This window comes from Caloenas nicobarica, chromosome 19 (assembly GCF_036013445.1).
Source record: "Caloenas nicobarica isolate bCalNic1 chromosome 19, bCalNic1.hap1, whole genome shotgun sequence".
NCBI classification, from domain to species: domain Eukaryota; kingdom Metazoa; phylum Chordata; class Aves; order Columbiformes; family Columbidae; genus Caloenas; species Caloenas nicobarica.
In genome coordinates this window covers 1533034-1554095 of record NC_088263.1, presented here as the reverse complement: position 1 = coordinate 1554095, position 21062 = coordinate 1533034, and the positions used below count along the sequence as shown (strand labels likewise).

At 50.5% G+C, this 21062-nt stretch overlaps 1 protein-coding gene across 1 annotated transcript; it reads right to left on the bottom strand.

Moving 5' to 3' along the window:
* On the bottom strand, positions 1 to 13744 carry LOC135996518 (cholesterol 7-desaturase nvd-like). Its single transcript, XM_065648583.1, has 7 exons — positions 13429 to 13744; positions 8409 to 8597; positions 7179 to 7357; positions 5601 to 5726; positions 4710 to 4829; positions 2778 to 2954; positions 1 to 1379 (listed from the first exon to the last, which is right to left on the bottom strand). Exons 1-7 carry the CDS (start codon positions 13742 to 13744, stop codon positions 1221 to 1223), a joined length of 1266 nt encoding a protein of 421 aa, XP_065504655.1. The 3' UTR covers positions 1 to 1220.
* Between the last annotated feature and the right edge of the window lie 7318 nt (positions 13745 to 21062).

Below are 21062 nucleotides of genomic sequence, written 5' to 3'. Positions count from 1 at the left end.
ATAGCCAGATGCAAATGGCAAAGGCACAGCTGCACTTTGTTGTCTGGGATGCTGGTGATGGGCTCCGCTCTGGCAGAGGGCTGCGATGGCACGTTCCTGCTCCGGCTCCTGCTCCGGGGGTTAATGGTGAAGGAGGAACCAGAAGCCTCAGCAAAGTGCAGAATTCACAAGGCACAGGCAAGCGCACAGCACGCGTGAGAGCAGCCACTACCAGCCTCCCCGGAAAGCTCCAGGCTTTGAGCATTTGCTCTTGATTTTGGCAGAGATTAACTGCCAGGGTCCTGCTCTTATCCAAGGCTCTGCCTAGGGAGGTGGCAGGTTTCTCCAGGGTGTGCAGCAAGGCAGAATTAGCCCTCCAATACGGAGTGCCTAAGCACAAAGCACAGGGGAATCTAGACTAGTTTTTGCCACATTTGCAGCCTAGTTTCCCTGTGTCAGCCTCATTTCTGATCAGTGACAGTAAGCGATACCTGTGGTCTTGCCATGAGACACAAATTCTTAGAGCCAGCCATATACCCAGGATATTGCTGGAATCCAGGGGCTACCCAAGCAGGATCTTATTCACATCCTTGACCTACAGAGTTGTTGTCAGTCTAAGTGATTTGATCACCAGGATAGTCCCTCTGCTTCCCAACTAGGTGCTCCATGAGGAATTGACTCATGCAAGAGCTCGGTAGGCTTGAGGAAGCCAGCAGGTACGGTAAGGGCGTGGTGGGCAGCTGAAACCCACGCTGCCCTGCCTGCTGCCGGAGAGACGGAGGACAGCAAATGTCTGTGGGCTTTGCAGTCACACCTCTGATGCCATGGAGACATCAGCCAAGGCTCCCCTGGAGCGCTGAAACCTGCCCCAGCCAAAGGGATGGCGCAGAAGCGACAGCAGGTCTGGCTGGGAAAGGACACTTCAGGCGATAGAAGGCCACATGAAAAGCTTTTCATATAACTACTCAAAATGATAGCATCAGCAAGAGACAAAGGCACTTTAAAGACAGTTCTGGCAAGTTCAGGCTCAGCTTATACGTTGCAGCACAGGTAGAAGAACAAGCGTGTTACACCCTTTGGTCTCTGATGCCCGGAACACAGAAGGTAAAAGAGGATCTCCGGGGCTCTGGCTTTGCTCCCTGTGCCAGCGCCAATATTTCTAATATTGCTCATGCCTGCCCAGGGTGGAAAGGAGCTGCCTGAGAGCCTCTGGCCGCCTTCTGCAGAGGGCAGCGAGCTCCTCACCAGTCCAGGCTCTCGTGCGTTGGGACCCCAGTGCTCTTCTCACTGTAGAACTGGGCGTACCAGCGCCGGTGCTTCTGGATGCTGGAGTCCTCCTTGACCAGCAGCGGCTTGGGCAGGTACTGTTTGTTATTCCAGATGGTTATATCACGTTCAAACTGGGGGGAGAAGGATGGTCTCATTCAGGTGGGGAAGCTGAACCAGCAGATTGGTGCTACCTGCATGCTAGGATTATTTTTTAGCATTTCCCCCAAATGACCTGTGTCAGACTGCTCGTGCCATTTGTAACTTGTAACGCTGCTGCTCTGTCTGTAGTCAGGAGATGTTTAGCCCAGCGTAGCTCTCAAACAAGAACCCGCTTTCATCTTAGACTACCTTTGTCATATGAGATACTGAAAAAGAAATGGATGTCGTGTAGGTAGGAGCTGCTCCACCTGAGATTTTTGATTTGCTGCATAGCTCCAGCCAACCAGGGCTTTACAAATTAAGCACCTGCATCTTAAACTCTGCTCAGACACACATGCAGTAAGATTTATGGAGTTTTCCTCTGTGAAGAGGTGTCTGCAGAAATGAGTGCTGCTCATTCACATCAGTAAGAACGCAAAATATTAAGCCAGCATTTATACAATATGAGCTAGCACAGCGAAGTTTGATTTGGGGTAGGGTTTTGGTATCTGAAAACCATCTTGTGGCAATTTTTACTGCAAGGCCAGTGAAAATCTCTCTGGTCAGACCAAACAGTTTCCAAGCTTTAGCCCCGGACAGAAGGGAATGACAGGAACTCTTCTGACTGCTGGAAGGGAGTTACAGGGGTGGCAGAGTCAGAATTTTCTTGGCAGTTCCAGCTGTTGTAACAAGGAGTAACAGCCACAGATTGCAGGTTGAGAAGTTCGAAATGGACATGAAAACCAAAAATGAACAATGTGGGTAGAGCAATAATAGAACGGGTCACCAGGGGAACTGGAGTTCTCTGAAGGAGGAGGCCTTCTAGGCCATGCCTGCCCTGAACTTGGCAATAGCCTTGCCCTCAACCAGGATATTGGACTGGAGATTTCCAAAGGGACCTTTCACCACTTCCATGAATCCCTGTGGTAAGGACCTGGAGAAACCTGTCAGGAGTTGCCCAATCTCATGATAAATTAACAATGAGAGGATCTCTTGACTCAGTTCTCACTGAAGGAGATAGAGTGATCCTAAAGCACCAGCCTGGGATGCTGGAAATCCAGACAAATTACTTGTTCTCTCTAAGAGGTCCTGTGGTTTGGCAGAGGTTGCCTAATCCTTGTGCCCCAGTTCCCCCCGCACAGGAGAGGGGTGGCACCTCTGCCCTCCTCAGCAGATAAGCCACTGCAGGGACTGTCTTTATTAAACCTCAGTTTAGTTCCTTGGGCTGCTAAAACTGGAAGACCTTGCCAAGCACTGGAAGGATCTTGCCCAGAAGTGCTTGTCTCCCACGTACAGCTGAGCCCACGTGGGCAACTGCTCTTCCTCCTCACACCTCCAAGCCACCAAGCTCTAGGTGGCCACCTTTGGTCGCGCTTCTTCATAGGCCTTACCTGTAAGCACTCCGTTCTCAGGAGGAACTTGGGGATTATGGCCGGCATGTTCTTCTGGTAGTAGATTGTGTGAACAACTTTCTGCAGGAGAGGTTCCAGGGGAGTCACCGACTGCAGGATGATCCCACGGCCCAGGAAAGCGTGTTCAAGGATGAGGAAAACCAGCGCTGGCCCCACCTGCAGAACAACGGAACACCCTGAGGAACAGTCCCCAGTGGTCCAGCCCTCTGCTACAGCAACTCCCACACCTTGAGATGGCTCCTAGGCTGTGCTCAAGTCCCGCATTACTCTGTCTTTCATCTGATAATAGGCTCAAAGTCAAGCTACAGCTCAGGGACATGAATCACAGACCACTTCCCAGGCCAGGGGAAATCCAGCAGAGCCGTGCAGCCCCAATTGCCTGCGACATTGTGTCAGGGCTGGATGGCTTTGCTGTGAGCCCAAGGGAATTCATGAGGATTTACACTACTCTACTGGTCCCCCAAAGTTTTAAAATCCAATCTAGGAAACGCTTCCAAATTGTCACTTGGTCTTGTTGTTCATCACTGAACTACCTTCAGGTCATGAACAACCTTCTTGGACTGTTGACCCAAGTCCTGGGCACTGAATCTCAGTAGCAGTGATTACGATGTGAGTATGGAGGTAACACAACAGCCCTGCTCTTGCTCTGGCTTTCTCCTTTGCAGCTACAAGTCACATCAGGTTTTGACTGAAGGGGCTCAAGTTCAGCCGTTTGTCTTGCATGACATGAAGAGCTTGTTCTCTGCGCTCTGGTGTGCATCCAGACATATGGATGCGTGCTCATACACTTGGTTCTTTGAGGCAGTGCAGATATTACTGGGGTTTTTGTCTACTTTATTTACTACTCCTTTAATGTTCAGTTGGGTACAGATTCTTTGTAAGGTTATTTTAATGTCTTTTTTTTTTTTCTTCTGTTCCTTGATATCAGTTCTAAATGGCACAGATTTAAAAACTCAATAGAGATACAATCAACATATACTTTGTGATAATTCCCTAATTACACCAAGATCTATCCCTTATCATTACTTGTTTTGCTATTGTTCTGAATTTGTAATATGGGAATAGGTCAAATGCCTTCAAAACTGTACTAGAACAAAGTTACTGGTTTTATCAGGCAAGCTTAGCATTTAATCAAAAGAAAACCCAGAACCAAAAACTAAAGTGTGAAGATCCAGTTCCCGTTGATTTGTGTTTAGTGGCATTTTTTTCTATTTTCCTTTAATTCTTTATCAATTTTTATCAACTACTTTATTATGTTATTCAGGGCTGATCTGATACAAGATCAATGATACAATGATACAAGACATACATTTTTGTGATTTTCTGGAAGTGGGGAGGGGAAAGAGAAGTGTGGTTAATAAACATGTTTCCAAAACAAAAACGAAAAACACAAGAAAGGAAGAAAAGAAGAAAATGAGCGAACTGCAGGAGGAGCTCTTGACATTAGTATGACTTTGTTTTTTTAGCATAAATGTTTGTAAACTGAAAAATCTTTGTGCTTTCCAGAAAGTTGTCAGAAAAAAAGCTGAGTTTTTTGGATCACACAGATCAACATCCTCAAAAAGTTTCTCACTGTGTATTGAGTGCTCCCTATGCCTTTCCCAGGTGTGTTCGCCACAGACCCGAAAGGTCCACACTTCCGTATTGTCAAGAGCTGTGACAATGTGGTGTGAAGGTCTCCTGGGATTGTCACCACTGTCTGCTCAGGTACCAGCTATTTATTTTTTCAATTCTTTCCCGGGCACAGCGGTCCTCACAAACCCTCCTTTTGCTCCGTGCTGTGGGGCAGCCCCACAGTCAGTGGGTGGTTTTGGCCCATGTGTCTGATGTGCTTGGTAGGAAAGGCCACGCTGGGCAGAACAGGCAAAGACTCAGCTGCGGGTTTCTGGTGGTCACCAGCACAAGACATACCTGCCTCACTGAAACCTTCAAATCCAACGCGGAGATGTGCTTCCCAAAGATGCTTGTGGAGTGTAGAAGCAGCAGCTGGGAGCAATGCTTGTTGGGCTCTGGCTCCGGACACCATTCGCCCTGGAGAGGTGGAGAAAATTGACTCAGTCCAGGACTCAGGGAGATGGGAGTACAGGGTGAGGGATGGTAACAGCGACATGGTGACAAGAGCTAGTTGTGAATCATGGAATCATAGAGTCATTTTGGCTGGAAGAGGCCCTTAAGATCATTGAGTCCAACCATTATCCTAACTCTGGCACTGACCCCTGTCCCTGAGAACCTCATGTCCGTCTGTCCAACCCCTCCAGGGATGGTGACTCCCCCACTGCCCTGGGCAGCCTGTTCCAATGCCCCACAGCCCTTTGGGGAAGAAATTGTTCCCCAGATCCAACCTCAACCTCCCCTGGCGCAACTTGAGGCCGTTTCCTCTGGTCCTGGCGCTTGTTCCTGGGGAGCAGAGCCCGACCCCCCTGGCTCCAAGCTCCTTTCAGGCAGGTCAGAGATCAGAAGGTCTCCCCTCAGCTCCTGTTCTCCAGCTGAACCCCCAGCTCCCTCAGCCGCTCCCATCACCCTTGTGCTCCAGCCCCTCACCAGCTCCGTTCCCTTCTCTCAACTCGCTCCAGCACCTCAAGGGCTTTCCTGCAGTGAGGGACCCAAAACTGAATACAAAAGACCATCTAGAGATGAGTAGAGATGAAGAAGTGCAGCTAAACCCCTCAGAGACACAGAGAAGAGCCTAGACCTGAAGACGGGGGAATGTGGCCAAGGGTTCGGGGTGCGACTGATGCTTTGTGGCAGAAAGGGGACCTGGTTTGAAAGACTTCATGGCTAAGAGGGGAGTCAGGGTCTTACCTTCCAGCTGTGCTTCATAAACTCCCACAGCCTGGATTTTGAGTGTCTCAGATCAGATCCACCCAGAATAGCTGTTCCATGGAGAAAATCCAGGTGAGCCGCGTCAGCCGCGTTCTCAGGGATTTCCTGCCGTTGGGGAACAATTTGCCGTTGGCGAGAGCTGACCGCGGTGCGAGCTGCCTGTATTTAACAGCAGCACAGCCCAGCACTCTACGCCGAGCACAGCGGAGACCCGACACAGCACGAGGCGACCGAGCGCGTGGAGGAAGGAGCCTCAGCACAGACTGACCTGGGACTGGTTGTTAACTAGTGTATACGGATAATTTAAACAGAAAGCTCAGAATATTCAGGGTTAATTTTAAGCTCACAGATGTCTATGTGTGTTAACTTCTGCAGCTACACAAGCTGAGACTCCAAGTCCTTCCTTTGGCCCCACAGTGATTGTAAGGAATAAAGCATTTTTGTGTTTGTGCTCCTAGACTAGTTTTCACATACTTTTAAACCTTTAAACCCCACTAGCCTGCCCAGAATATGTAACTTTTTGAGAAGTTTTAACTTCTCTATTACTCAACTACACGAGCTTTCCACCAGCTTGGCAACTAGCACAAACTGTCCCCAGTACGAACCTGTGTACAGTGGCTTGCACTGAAAAGAAGACATGAAATAAATATTACTATCTATCCTACCAATCCCCAAATTCTCCCTGCTTCTCCCAACTCCTCTTCCCACTCCCAGAGCTGTACCTCCTGTGTCTCCTGCATCTTCTTCATTTCTTCTAATAATTTTTCATTTCTTTCTAACCCACTCACCTTAGTCATGATTTAGTCAGCAGGCAGGCGCTGCCTTTGGAAAGAAGTGCACTTTAGATTAAGCGTCATTTTTGTCACTGATTTTTACAAATAGAAGTGTTCTGCTCAGTGGCAAGTACATAAAAATCTCCCAAGGTCCAAAATCGTAAGGGTTTGCCCATTTTCAACACTGCTGCTGCCTCCCATCGCCTCCACCCACGGTTGCCCCCGGCTCCCCCAAGGACCACGGCCACAGTCCCTTCTGTTTAGTGCCACAAAATGGTTCCACTTTTCCAGACTCATTTCCACTGAGAGGTGATGCAGGCAACAGCCATTTTGTCCTCTGTGGCACATTTGTCAGCGTATGATAGTGATTATGAAGATTAACAGCGAAATAACTGTGCATTTCCATTTTGATGACTGATGAGTTGAAAAGCCTCCTGACACTAAGTGCCGCAATTCTTAGAGAATCTTTTTTTAAATTACATCAGTTATAAGTCAAAGCAAATTAACAGATTCCTTTTAAGTACCCAGAACATCTGCTGTCTACTCAAGAAGCCCACGATCCATGTTAGGGGAACATATGTCGTGTTCTTGGTACACAGAGTATGGATGTATTTCTAGGTCTGAGCTCTGCCAGTGGCAGCGGTGGCACTGGGTGCAGGCAGAGCCCAGTTAATTGGGAGGGAGATGTCCCTGAATGGGCAAACTGGGAGGGGATGTCCCTGAACTGGACTATAGCAGAGGATCCGGGCATGGACGTGCCCCGCGGAGGAACCAGGCTCCCTACCTCGATGTGCGCGTCCACCAAGTGCTTGGTCTGCCCGCGGAACAACCACTCCTGGGTGGCGACCTCCCGCTGCTCGGGCACTGCCCAGGTGGGACTGACCCCTTCGCAGTGGTACCAGATCAGCAGCATCCCGTTCACCTCGCAGGACGGCCAGGTCCGGACACTCGCAAAGTCTGGCACTGGCAGGGGACAAAAAGGAGTCAGTTAAAAGCGGCGTCTCCAAGGCTGACGCTGGCCCTGAGGGTTACCTCATCCTGAAGCATGGCTCAGAGATGGTCTTTATGGGAGATATTCATGTAGCAGAGGCTCCCTGGTGATGCTTTTCCAGCTTTCAAGCTGCTGAAGGACAACAGCTTCTGAAGTTCATAGGAGAGAGTTTGCTTAAATCAGTTTGGTTTCAGTTGGGTGCTTCGCAGAAGTCTTTCTAGGGAAGAGGCACAGCTGGTCGCTCTTCAGAGTTCTCTCTCTGCTCTTAAAACTGTTCAAATAAGTAACTGTCTGCTGCATCAGTGGACTCCCCTCAAGTTTCAATGAGCTAGAAAGAGATGCTTTTAAATAACTAAGAAGCAAAAGCCAAAGCAAAACTCAAGGTAAGCCTGTTTGCTGGTTTCAGCCACATATAGAATGGGTGGTTTAAACTAATTAGTGCAGCTAGATCAAGTAATTTCTACATGTGAACTTTAAGATATTCTTCCTACACAGTCAACACAAACTATATCTAAATGGTAGGTGGATGCAAAGAACTTTCCTGGATTCTAACCAAAAGTTCCCTTCAGACCTTAAAAGGAGAAAAAAATTGTCATTGAGGGACTATTCTGTCATGCTAACATGACGGATTTAAGCACTGACGTGGTATAAGCTGTCAGTATAGAGTACAGAATCATTCCTGAAACCCCATAGCTCCTCAGGATAACTTGGAGTTAAAAACCTTCTTTTTTTTATACCTTGCTTGCTGAACACAGGAGTTGTAGGACTATCAAAATCAAGAAGGGTGATTATTTAACTGGACTAAAGTCCCAGTTATCATCTAACATAGGAAAGGGCACTGGAACATTATGACCCAACATGTACAACCTAGGAGGAAAATTAGGATGCTGCATGAAATAGGGGAGCCAGATGGAGGATGAATATTATAAAGACCACTTTTCCTTAACGAAGTAGCTTTTAATGAGGACACACAGGGCACTACTGTTTCTGCAGAAGCTCTCTGTGGATTTGGGGGAAACTCACCTTTTTCAGCATACGGGATGCGGGCGCATTTTCCGTCTTCTCCTTGAAACTGCCAGCCGTGAAATGGGCATTCGATGCAGTTGCCCACAACACGCCCGCCGGCAGCGAGGTTGGCGCCAAGGTGAGGGCAGTAACTGTCCACCACGTAGGCTTGGCCATCCTGGCCGCGAAACACAGCCAGCTGCTCTCCTGCAGAAATGCGAGATTATGGGGTTGTAAAGACGTCTCCAGATGAAGAGGGTCAGGTAAGACAAATGTTGCTCAGCTTATAAACAAGCAACACCAATCAGTGCCTTTACCCGACGTTGCAGGCAGGTGCTTGTGCAAAGACATGCAGAAATATCCTGCTAAAAAATTCATATAGGACTTTTTCATTCCTTTCTAGTGGAAGAGCGGCGGCAGGACAGCAACAGGGTTGCTCCGGAGAAGTTATTTAACCAGGAGATGGCAGCAGGCAGCTGCCGGAGCGGGTGCTGCCCGGCCAGGCAGGAGCATCTGCTGCCTGCACCGCGCAGAACCGGGCTGGCAGCTGCTGTAGCACATGCCAGGCTGCGCTGGCTGGCACGATTTCTCCTGGTTGTCTCTAAACCCTCCTGGCTCTGTCCCTCAGCCCTGGTCCTTGAGCTCTCAGAGCCTGTTTCAGCAGCAGGATAAAAGGTGCCTTCACAGAAGTAGTTAAAGATTCAGGATGTTTCCCCTGCTGAGGGAGGGATCCACACGTAGCAGAGCAGTAGCTGCATTTAAAGCCTTTGCCTCAGAGGTGTAGAGGAGGAGCACAGGCTCCTACATTTTGGGAGACTCTGCTAATGGCAGTAGGAAGGAGAAGCCCTTCATCTGTTTGCTCCTGAACTCCAAGGGCCATCTGCACCACGGCTCAGCAGCAAATCCCTTCCTCGGGCAGGGATGGCTGGTGCTGCGAGCTGGAGCACTGTCACATCCTTGGCAAAAGGGAGTTTTCTGGTGAAGCAAAGGGAAGTGCCTGACTCTGGTTTGCTCCGGGTGGGGAGCGAGTGACAGTCGATGCTGGCATGGGGCTGTATTGCCCTAGCACTCAGACTTGCTTTTCTCCATCATTGGACCCGATTCCTCGTGCTCCCTTGAAGCAATGTGAGGCTTGCCCTGCTGGGATCTGCCCCTGCTCAGTTCTGGGGCTGCCTTCTTCCTCCCCACCCTCAGGGTAGCAGTGTGTTTGCTGAGCAAGGAGATAATAAAATGGGGACACAGACAGTACCTGGGCTATAGCCTGAGGTCTGTTCATGGCACTGGTCCAGCCAGCTGTGCAAGGCAATCACAGCTGGATGGCATGTCGCATGATCACCTAAATCAATGCTCTTCCTGGAGTGCCTGACTAGGTGCCAGGTGGTTTTTCTGGCCAAGCACAGAGCTCCAAGGGTGCTGCTGCACTGCAGCCCTCCCAGCACCCACATCCCTGCCAGCGGCTCAGGGGAAAGGGTCTGCTCATGGGTGACCTGGCTCAAAAGCAAAGCTAGACCTGCTCCAGTGTCTCTTCAAGCCATGCCCTGGTTGGAAGGGCTGCAGCTGCTCTAGGAGCTCAGGAGCATTCGGGGTTTGTTCATACAGATGCAGCCACTGAGTTAAAGGCTGCGGTGCTGCAAGGTCCTCTCTCCCATACCATTCTTCAGGTTATGCATGTATTAATTCAGATTTCATCAGCTTGTGAAATCCGATCATTATAGCAGTTGCTGTAACTTAAAGCTCAATTGGTAAGAAATAAAGCCAAACTGAAGTTTGAGAGCTAGGTTCTGTCTGTATTTTCCCAGACAGCCACACTGATGACAAGTGACACAGTGTCAGCTATCCCACCCAAAACCACTTTCCTCCATTGAAGTTTCATGGTCTGAGCAAAGAAAAGAAAACTCTGCAAACTTTCCCAGCTTTTGAGCCTAGGAAGGGTTGTTTCTGATATCTGGCAGAAATGAGTTGTTTTACTGCAGAGCTTGAAGGTCCCTCCTTACCCAGGACACCTGGCTCTGTTGTCCCCGCAGTCTTTCTGGAAGGTTCTCACACATCTGCTGGCAGCTGGCACAGGGGAGTGGAGGCACCAGTGGTCTTTCCCCCTGCCCCAGGTACCAGGGATCCATTCCGAAACATCACATTTTCCTCTCTCTCTGACCTGTATCTCTACCTGACCTGAGGTTCAGGGCAAAGAGGGGAAAGCAGGGAAAGGGTTTCTGCCTGCTGGTGAAGGTGTTGCAGGTTCACCGGGAGCAGCAGTGCTGTGGAAACACGGAGCAGCAGCCTCGGCTGGGTCAGAGCAGAGTGCTGCAGCAAAGCAGTTGGAGCCAGGAGTTCCCAGCCACGTGCCCCAGGGAGCAGCCCTGAAGTCTGGTGCTTTGCCCACTGAAGGTTTAAGACAGATTTACTCCAAGAAGGTCCCATCTCTAGAGCTTTCCTTCATACAGGCAGTCTGGAGCTCTTCTGCCTTGAAGATCTGAAGCAGTGCCTATGGCCAGACCCTTGCTGGGCTGCCCAAAAACCTCACCCGGGACCCCTGAGTTAGTCCTGCTTTTGTCTCCAGCATCTGGAACCAGAAGAAAAGCTGATCTTTGCTCTGGCTTCTGCATCAAATCTGAGGTCTCTTCAATTTGGACAGTGTCCTGGCATAAGGTACACTGAGAAACTCTGCTACATGTGAATATTAGAACATTAACAGCCACAATCACAGAATCTCAGCCTGGTTGGGGTTGAAGAGCCCTCTGGAGATCATCCAGTCCAACCCACCTTCTGAAGCAGTTACACCTAGAGCAGATTGCACAGGAATGTGTGCAGGCGGGTTTGAATGTCTCCAGAGCAGGAGACTCCGCACCCGCTCTGGGCAGCCTGGTCCAGGCTCTGGCACCTCCCAGCAAAGAAGTTTCTCCTCATGTTCAGATGGACCCTCCTGTGTTTCAGTCTGTGCCCGTTGCCCCTCACCCTGGCATTGGGCACCACTGAACAGGGTCTGGTCCATCCTCTGACGCCCACCCTGAGATATTGATCCCATTGATCAGATCCCTCCCAGCTTCTCTTCTCCAGCTGAACAGCCCCAGCTCTCTCAGTCTCTCCTCGTCAGAAAGGTCATCTAGGCCACTCATCGTCTTTGTGTCCCTTCACTGGATTCTCTCCAGTAATTCCTTGTCCTTCATAAACTGGCGAGCCCAGAACTGGTCCCAGTAACTGCAGATGCGGCCTCACCAGGGCAGAGCAGATGGGGAGGAACCTCCCTCGACCTGCTGCTCACACTCTTCCTGATGCACCCCAGGTACCACTGGCCTCTTGGCCACAGGGCACATTGGTGACTCATGGTCGACCAGAACTCCCAAGTCCTTCTCTGCCGTGCTGCTTTCCACACTGTGCTTTTCCACAATACCGATGCTTTCCTTTTAAATTAGCCGATTTCTTTTATGAAAGTCAGGTGGCAATTATAGCAAGACTAGTACATGAGATATAAAAAGCTCCAGGGCCACCATGCAGTTCCGGGCACTTGGCTCAGAGGTTGCACTCTGGGGCTTCCCTGCACACCAGGGTCTCAGCAGCTTCCCTGCAGCCAGTGCCTGGGCAGTAGATCAGAACAGCTCTGCTTCCACAACCTCAGCAGAGAATAAGGCTTTCCTGCATGCTCAGTGCCATGTTTTGGAAGGGATCTCCTCCCAAAGGGTAAGCCTTGTAGGGACTGAGTCAAGTGATCTCTATTCTTTCACCTCCTCTGGCTCATTGCCTTTCCAGGCTATGCTCACAAACTCCAAAATAAATTAGACACGCACAAATCTGGAGGCTACAGGTTGTTTAACTGTCTTATTTACTGATAATCTTCCTGGCACTGCACACTACTGTCACACTGCCACTAGAAGTGATTTTTTACCTGCGTGTTTCAGCAAGACCCAGACGACTGGGTGCCAGGAACTGGGCTTCAGGCAGACAACCAAGGGAGTCATAACAGATAGGCTGGTGAGGGCTCTCTAGGACATGTATATTGAATTACATAGGTCCCGTTGTACAAAATAAACAACACCAAACCCAACAAATTCACAGGAATGCATGGCTCTCAAAAACAGAAAACACCCCACCCTTTCATCACCGAATATGAGGGATTTCAATACAGAAACATCCCTTCTGATGAGGAAGACACCAGCACAAGTCCAAACCCATCTTCAAGGTGAAAGCACCCTGGACAAGAACAGCTGCCCTCTGGATGTGGCTATGAGACCCCATCCCGATCTCCCCAGGACATGGGGAGCTGCAGACAGCAATGCCTGGGGAGAGAGCCCAGGCAGCAAGATGCTCCATTTTCCCAGCAAGGAGCCCAGACAGGGGTGCCCTGCACAGTCTCATGGACCCTGTGCCATGGTGTCCCCAGTGCCCCAGAAAGGATACTCAATGCACATGCAAAAGCCCAGGCTGTGACATCCTTGTTGCCCCATGGGGGTGCTGGCTGGGATGCCCTGAAAGGGATGCATGGGCAGAGTTGTCCCCGTGTCACAGCAGAGCCCCAAGGCAGGGGTGCCCCGAACATTGGCAAGGAGCCCAGGCAGGGACATTGCAGTGCCACAGTGCGGGTGCTGGTTTGGATACCCCAGTACCCCAGCAGGACACCTAGTTTGGGGTGCACCAGTTCCCCGGTGAGGATGTTGGTGTGAAGATGTCCCAGTGCCTCAGCAGAGTGCCCGGGCAGGGATGTCCCTGTGCCCCAGCAGGCATGCCTGGGCAGGGGTGCCCTGTTTCCCTGGCAGGGATGTTGTCCAGGATTCTCTGGTGCCCTGATGGGGATGTCCGGGCAGGGATGTCCTGGTGGAGTTACCAGCTGGGATGTCCCAGTGCCTTGGCAGAGGTACCTAGGCAGGGATACCCCCGTGCCCCGGCAGAGATATCAAGGTAGGGATGCCCCGGTGCCCTGGCGGTGTGCCCGGGCGGGGATGCCCTGCTATCCCAGCAAGGATGCCGGGGCAGGGATGCCCTGCACACCGGTCAGGATCCCGAGTCTCATCACCCTGTTGCCCGGGCGGGGGTCGGGGGCACTCACCGAGCAGGGAGAGGCTGCGGACGGCGCCGCGGGGCAGCTGCGCGGAGTCGAGCAGGCGGTACCAGCCGTTGGGGTAGGGGGGCGGCAAAGCCCCGGGCCGGCGGTAGCGGCGGGCGCGGCGAGCAGCCTGTTTGCGGCTCAGCCCAGGGACCGGCAGGTAGCCCACCTGCCCGGGCGCGCGCCGCACGGCCAGCGGCCGGGAGCAGCCCCACAGCAGCAGGACGAGGAAGAGGAGGAAGAGGGGGAGGAGGAAGAGTAGCTCCCCGCGCCCCAGCCCCGCCAGCAGCAGCACAGCGCCGCACCGCTCGATCTCCATAGCGCGGCTGGCCCCGCCGCCGCCGCCGCTCCTTATAGCACGGCCGCCCCGCCCGGGGAGGCGCTGCCTGGGCGGGGGGACGGGACTTCCCACCCCAGGGACCCCACGGGCAACCCCGGCTGCATCCCGGGCTGCGGCGGTGGGGTTCCCTCTGCTCGGCCCCGGGGAGGTGGCGACCCCGCACAACTCCTGCTGCCGGGGCTGAGCGGAGAGGGTCGGGGGGCAAACTGGGGGGGCAGGGGGAGATACAACTGCAACCTGCCGCCAGGTCGAGGGTTGTGGAGCAGAGGGAGCCGGGATCTTCTCCGAGACACAATGAGCACAAGGTGCAGCAAGGGGAACTTCAGTTGCACATAAGGAAAAAATGTTGCCTTGAAAGAATCGTAGAATCATTTTGGTTGGAAGACACCCTTAAGATCATCGAGTCCAACCATAACCTAAATCTAGCGTTAAACCATATCCCTAAGAGCCTCAGCTATATGTCTTTTAAACACCTCCAGGGATGGTGATTCCACCACTTCCCTGAGCAGCCTGTTCCAGTGCTTTACAGCCCTTTCCATGAGTGGTCTTAAATCCAGTAGGTATGTTAATTAGATCAGTAAATACCCCAGCATCCTCCTGAGCTGCAGTCCTGGCCTTAGAAAGGGGGAACCTGGTGTTGGGGCTGGCTTTGACATTGGCACCTGACAGGACACTGACAGGTCTCTCAGAGTTTAAGAGAAGCTCAGAGAGACGCCAGCACAGAAAATGGGAATAAGAGGGGAGTTGGATCCCCTCCATGCAGAGAGGATAAATCAGGGCAAAGCCAAGGCTGGGCTATTGGAGCATGGCAGCTGAGGCAGAGAAGTAAGGCTTGATTTAGTCAGAAGAATTGCACAGGTTCCAGAGGTAACTGTAGAAAACCATGTGTTACCTATCATGTAGACAGAGATTTCTAAGAGATGCAGCAACCGAAAATACCCACCTAGTGCAGACTAACCAAAAAGGGAAAAGTGGACAGAAATGGAACATCTGACTGAAGCAAAAAGGAGCAACTAAAAGGGTGAATTCAGACAGGGTGAATTGCAGGGACATCTCATGCGAAAGGTTATATGACCTATTGGAAACCTGTTCTAGGAGAAGGATGCTGGTGTAGTTATGCAGAAGACTGAACACAAGAATTGCAAGTAAACAGACATCCCTCAGAGAGGGACAGGCTGCAGGTCCTGTTTGACTGGGGAAAAGGAAAAATGCAGCAAGACTTTCAAGTGAAGGATCAAGTCAAAATAAGGTAGGTCGAAAGAGGTTCTCCAGCCCCTCTACTCTACCCTGGTGAGACCACATCTGGAATATTGTGTCCAGTTGTGGGCCCCTCAGTTCCAGCAGGACAGGGAACTGCTGGAGAGAGTCCAGCGCAGCCACGAAGATGCTGGAGGGAGTGGAGCATCTCCCGTGTGAGGAAAGGCTGAGGAGCTGGGGCTCTTGAGCTGGAGAAGAGGAGACTGAGGGGTGACCCATTAATGGTTATCAATATGGAAAGGGGGAGTGTCAGGAGGATGGAGCCAGGCTCTTCTCGGTGACAACCAATGATAGGACAAGGGGCAATGGGTATAAAATGGAACACAGGAGGTTTCATTTAAATTTGAGAAGAAACTTCTTCCCGGTGAGGGTGCCAGAGCCTGGCCCAGGCTGCCCAGGGAGGTTGTGGAGTCTCCTTCTCTGCAGACATTCCAACCCGCCTGGACACCTTCCTGTGTAACCTCATCTGGGTGTTCCTGCTCCGGCGGGGGGATTGGACTGGATGAGCTTTCGAGGTCCCTTCCAACCCCTGACATTCTGTGATTCTGTGATAGTATGTTGCAAATGGTCCTTAAATAATCCTGAAATAACAGGGGGAACCTCTCTGCTTTTGTAATTGAAGATAGGAACCAAGAAGAAGGAATAGATGCTCAGCTGTTACAACAGAGAGTAGGGATCTGTATTTATTTCCACAGAACCTGGGAAATGGGATAAACATGTCTAAATCATCTGATTAAGATGATTCAGAATTATTCACTATAGTAAAGTGTAAAGTTGACTGTGAACTACTGCAAAATAAGCCTCACAAATCTCTTGGTGACTGGCAGGCAAACAGCAGCGTCTGCCAGGTAAATGTGTAATAATGCATGTGGTGAAGACCCATGGGAGAGGATGAGCTGGTAATTGGCACTCAGAAAGAGATCTGAGTGTTACTTGACTTGGTCTGTGAATACATCTGTTCACTGGTCCAGCTGCACAAAAAGACAAATGCAATGTTAGAAATAATTAGTATTAAAGCTTTTGTAGGCATGGTGATCTAAGCATATAAAAGAAAAAAGGTCTTCAAAGGACGATAACATTAAGTGAACTGATACAGCTGGAAAAAAGTTGACAAACTTTCAGGCATAATAGCCTTCCTCCAAGAATAATTAGGAATGTAATTGGGAACAAAGCAAAAAAAAAAAACTGCATGTTTGGTCTACTGCAAGGTGTATGTAATGGTGGCCACCTCACTCTGCATGAAGTGAATCTACAGGAGATACAGAGAAAGGAGACTCAACAGGAGCAGGGAGTGGCATGAGCAGAACAGACTTGTAGTCTTGCAAAACAGAAGGTGACTTTACCCATCCAGTACCCGTCCCCAAACTATGAGGGTCTTCTTCTCAATCTAGCACTTTCCTTTTAAGCACATATTTGACCACTTTTCCAAGTTTGAAGGATTTATAAGTGGGCAGAACTGGGTCAGGTGAGAGGGAAATCAAAACTTGAAAGGACAAACAGGAGACATGGGGAGCCCCAGGGTGTTGCTGCATAAACCCAGCAGCAATAGTTAACTCCATGGGGAGGAAGGGCTGAGTCCAAGAACTGGCTGGCCAGAACCTTGATGAACACTTATCCCTTTAGCTTTGTTCTTTTCCCCCAGATATCTTAAACATACTTCTTCCAAGACATCTTAAAGGTGCAAACAAGAGGCCCAGGGCACCCACAGTATCCCTGGCAGGACACACAGGGGGTGTCCCCTGATGAAGCAGTCCCCACCACTGGTGAAACATCAAAGGTTACTCTGGGCACATATGGTGTGGCCCTGTGGGAACCTCAGGGCACGAGTTGAGCCAGAGAACAGAAGTGAAAGAGCCCTTGATGTGTGAAGGCTGCCCAGAAGCCCGAGTGTTAGAGACTGAGTGTAAGAGGCATTTACAGATAGATATCACAGGCCTAGGACAGGGTGCTGGGTGTTCCTGAGTGGAGTGATGGCAGGAGCACCTGGGAACTCGTTGAGTGATGCAGGACCTCCACAGGCACACAGGGCGTGTGGCTCTACCTTGTGCAATGAGCAGTACTGGGGTGGAGCACACCCCACACGAGAAGGGAAAATAGAGCCCAGTGCAGAGATTCCCCATGTTCCAGTATAGGTTGGGGAATGACCTATTAGAGAGCAGTGTAGGGGAAAGGGACCTGGGGGTCCTGGGGACAGCAGGGTGACCATGAGCCAGCACTGGGCCCTTGTGGCCAGGAAGGGCAATGGGACCTGGGGGGGATTAGAAGGGGGGTGGTTAGTAGGTCAGAGAGGTTCTCCTGCCCCTCTGCTCTGCCCTGGTGAGACCTCATCTGGAATATTGTGTCCAGTTGTGGGCCCCTCAGTTCCAGAAGGACAGGGAACTGCTGGAGAGAGTCCAGCGCAGCCACAAAGATGCTGGAGGGAGTGGAGCATCTCCCGTGTGAGGAAAGGCTGAGGAGCTGGGGCTCTGGAGCTGGAGAAGAGGAGACTGAGGGGTGACCTCATTAATGTTTATAAATACATAAAGGGTGGATGTCACGAGGATGGAGCCAGGCTCTTCTCTGTGACAACCAACAGTAAGACAAGGGGTAATGGGTTCAAGCTGGAACACAAGAGATTCCACTTAAATTTGAGAAGAAACTTCTTCTCAGTGAGGGTGACGGAACACTGGAACAGGCTGCCCAGGGGGGTTGTGGAGTCTCCTTCTCTGGAGACATTCCAACCCGCCTGGACACCTTCCTGTGTAACCTCATCTGGGTGTTCCTGCTCCGGCGGGGGGATTGGACTGGATGATCTTTTGAGGTCCCTTCCAATTCCTAACATTCTGTGATTCTGTGATTCTGTGATTTTCTTTTCATTCTTAACTTCTCGGGCATGCCAAAGTATCTAGGAACTGGAAAAGGAGGAAACTGGTACATTTGAGTCCGACGAGCAGTAAAAGTTTCTGTAAATTATGTAAACTGAGTATAATTAAGCGTTGTTGAGGTAACTGTGGCTTCTGTAAGCTATTATCTCTGTATTTATTTTTAGGATATACTGAGAGTCTTTTGACTGGTACACAGCAACCTCAGTTGTAGTAAAGCATTTGTTTGGGGTTCAAAGTAGTGCCTGTGGTTACAGATGCTGAACGCTTTTCACCTTGTACAAAACCCCAATTTCAAGCACTTCTGAGTTTGCTGAACTAACTGCCTACGGCTGAAATGCTTCACTGCCTGGGTTTGACACATACAGGAGCAGTGGTCACAGTAGAGAGGATTCATATGCTTCAAGAGGTTGACAACATGAAGTTTAACTCTACAGAAAAACAAATAAAGGAGAAATGTGCTGTTTATCTAATATTAGAAATCCTCAGACTGGCTGGGACTTTCTAGCACATCTCTGCATTAGATCAGGGCTGCAACTTGACATGGCAATGGAACTGGGAAGTAAAGGGCAGTTCACAGGACTGCAGGAAGCCTTGGAGAACTGGGTCATGGGCCACAAAGACCCTCAATGACATTTTCCACCAGGTAACCCTACCTGCCCACCTTGAGACTGTGTGTCTTGCCTTCCAGATGTGCTGACTTGTAAGTACATTAAAGATACCTTCAGAGAAAGAGATGAGATAAAGAAGAGTGTCTTCTTCAAAACCAGCGTTGTTTGGCCTTGTCTCCTCATGTTTTTATTTGGTTTTAGGCTGGTTTCATAATAAAACTTGTGCACTCAATCTTTCTATCTGTCCTCAGCAATAAGGTTTTGATCTTCCAGCAAGTATCAATCACACATGACAGGAGGGCACAGCTCTCACGTGCTGTCACGTTCCTGTGCTCGGGATTTTGTGTTTGAGCCTTAATCCATCAATTATCCGTTCTGGTACATGTTGGAGCACACTCAGGCCCTGCTCTCCAGCCTGCCAACTGGCTCCTGGGGTGAGATACACCAAGTGCAGCTGAAAGTCTGGTGACACTCAGCTCCTGCCCCTACATGCCACATTGACATAACTGGGCCAGCTCTGGCATCATCTGGTTCACTCAGCATCCTCCAAATCTCCTCCCAAGGCTGTATGCCTCTCATTCATCATGTTTGATGTCTTTGAAATCCACATCTGGCACGTTGGAAAGCAGCCCTCTAATTTTTCTGTTCTCCCAATATCAGAAGTGTTCACATGGGAGCTGCATGGGTTGGGGAGCCCCTGGAGCTAGTTAAGCATTTGCAAAGACATGAAAATTTCCCAGCAGCAGCATGAATTGTAGCATGGAGGGTGTTGGTCTCTTCTCCCAAGTAGTAAGTGATAGGACGAGACGAAACTGTGTCAAGTTGTGCCAGGGGAGGTTTAGATTGGAAATTAGGAAAAAATTCTTCCCAGAAAGGGTTGCCAGGCCTTGGAACAGGCTGCCGAGGGCAGTGGTGGAGTCACCATCCCTGGAGGTGTTTAAAAGGCATTTAGACAAGGTTCTCAGGGACATGGCTTTGTGCTAGAGTTAGGTTAGGTTATGGTTGGACTTGATGATCCTGAGGGTCTCTTCCAACTGAAATGATTCTATGATACTATGAAGTTCTGAGGACTGAGGTGTCCTGGGCACTGTTCAGTGTGGAGGGGCAGACCCACGGCTGCTGGGCCCCAGGGTGCCAGGGAAGCTCTGGGCACATGGCGGGTCTGAGGGGGACAGGAGGCTTGGCCATGCACACCGAGGGGCTCTGCGGAGGAGATGTTTGCTGCAGCTCTCAGAGGTGTGGAGTTGGGAACTCTTGCACATTTCTGTGCCCATCACTGTGAAGACGATGTCCTGTCTTTGAGGACACCTATCTCTGGAAGGGTTGCAATCTCCCAAGTGCTTCATTTGTCATTGACCCCCTTTTCCTTCCCCCCTTTTTTGCCTCATCCCAGCCCAAAGCTGTTGGGCATGCCCAGAGGTCTCACTTTCAACTTGATGGGGCACAAGAAGGTGACACCTCTGCCTACCGATGAAGCCTGTCACCACCTGGACTCTGCTGGGGAGACACAGCCACCTGGAGAAGCTCATATGTCCCCTTTCCCAGGGAATTTGGCCCCTCCAGCCTTTTTAAATGGTGGGACCATTTCTTCTTGAGCAAAGTGCTGCACAGGCACACCTCACCACATCTTGCAATGAACAGGGCTGCAGGTTATCAGTGCAACAGCAGCCTCTGGTGTCCCAGCGTCCCCAGAGAGTCCCTGGAGATAAAGGAAGTGAATCTGACAGCCCTGGGTGTCAGCTCTGGCAGCCGTGTCATAACAGCAAGCTTCCCCGTGGACACCCCAGCTGTTGGACTGAGCTCCAGCGTGGGCTGTGCATGTTGGGGAGCACACAGGGCTGCACAGGTGTCGCGATTGAGAGACGGGGACGCAGCTTGATGCAAGCAGGATGTCCGATTTATTGAACTAACACACATACATTTATATGTTCTAAGTTAAGCGTGTCTTAAGGTGATTGGTTAAACACTCTAACACATGCGCAAGACTAGCAAGACTACCTAAACAAAGTTTGTTGATTAGGAGATGTTCCCGCGACTATCAGTCGCCACCTGTGGTCACGTGTTGTTCTTTGTCCTAGGGCTTAGGCGTTTGCTGATAACCACAAGTTCTTTGTTCCTGGGCCTTGTCCGGGCATGTTGTGTTCCATGCCAACACTCGATTAGCATACAGGCCTCAGGCCCAGGCAACAGCTCTCGCTAACCCACATCTCCCCCTTTCTGTTTTAATTGAACATTTTGGCTATCCTAAGGTCGATGACCAACTAACTCAAGAACATCTTCTCTAACTAACATTTCCATAAACGAATCGCCAACTTGCGCCAGGGACAGACAAAAGTCTGTAACCCCAGTGCGATTTGCCCATGTAAGCCATACATTAGTACGGGGGTCAACTTGGTGCAATTCAAATCCCATGCTGACATATGTAAATACCCATAGGGCAACCACAACTATTCCCTTGCCCAACTCCGTAGCTTCTAAAACAGAGTTCATTTGAGGGCGGTGTGCTCTTCACCGGGCGTAGAATCTGGATTCAAGATGTCGTCAGAGGGCTGCTGCTGTAGTGCCTCT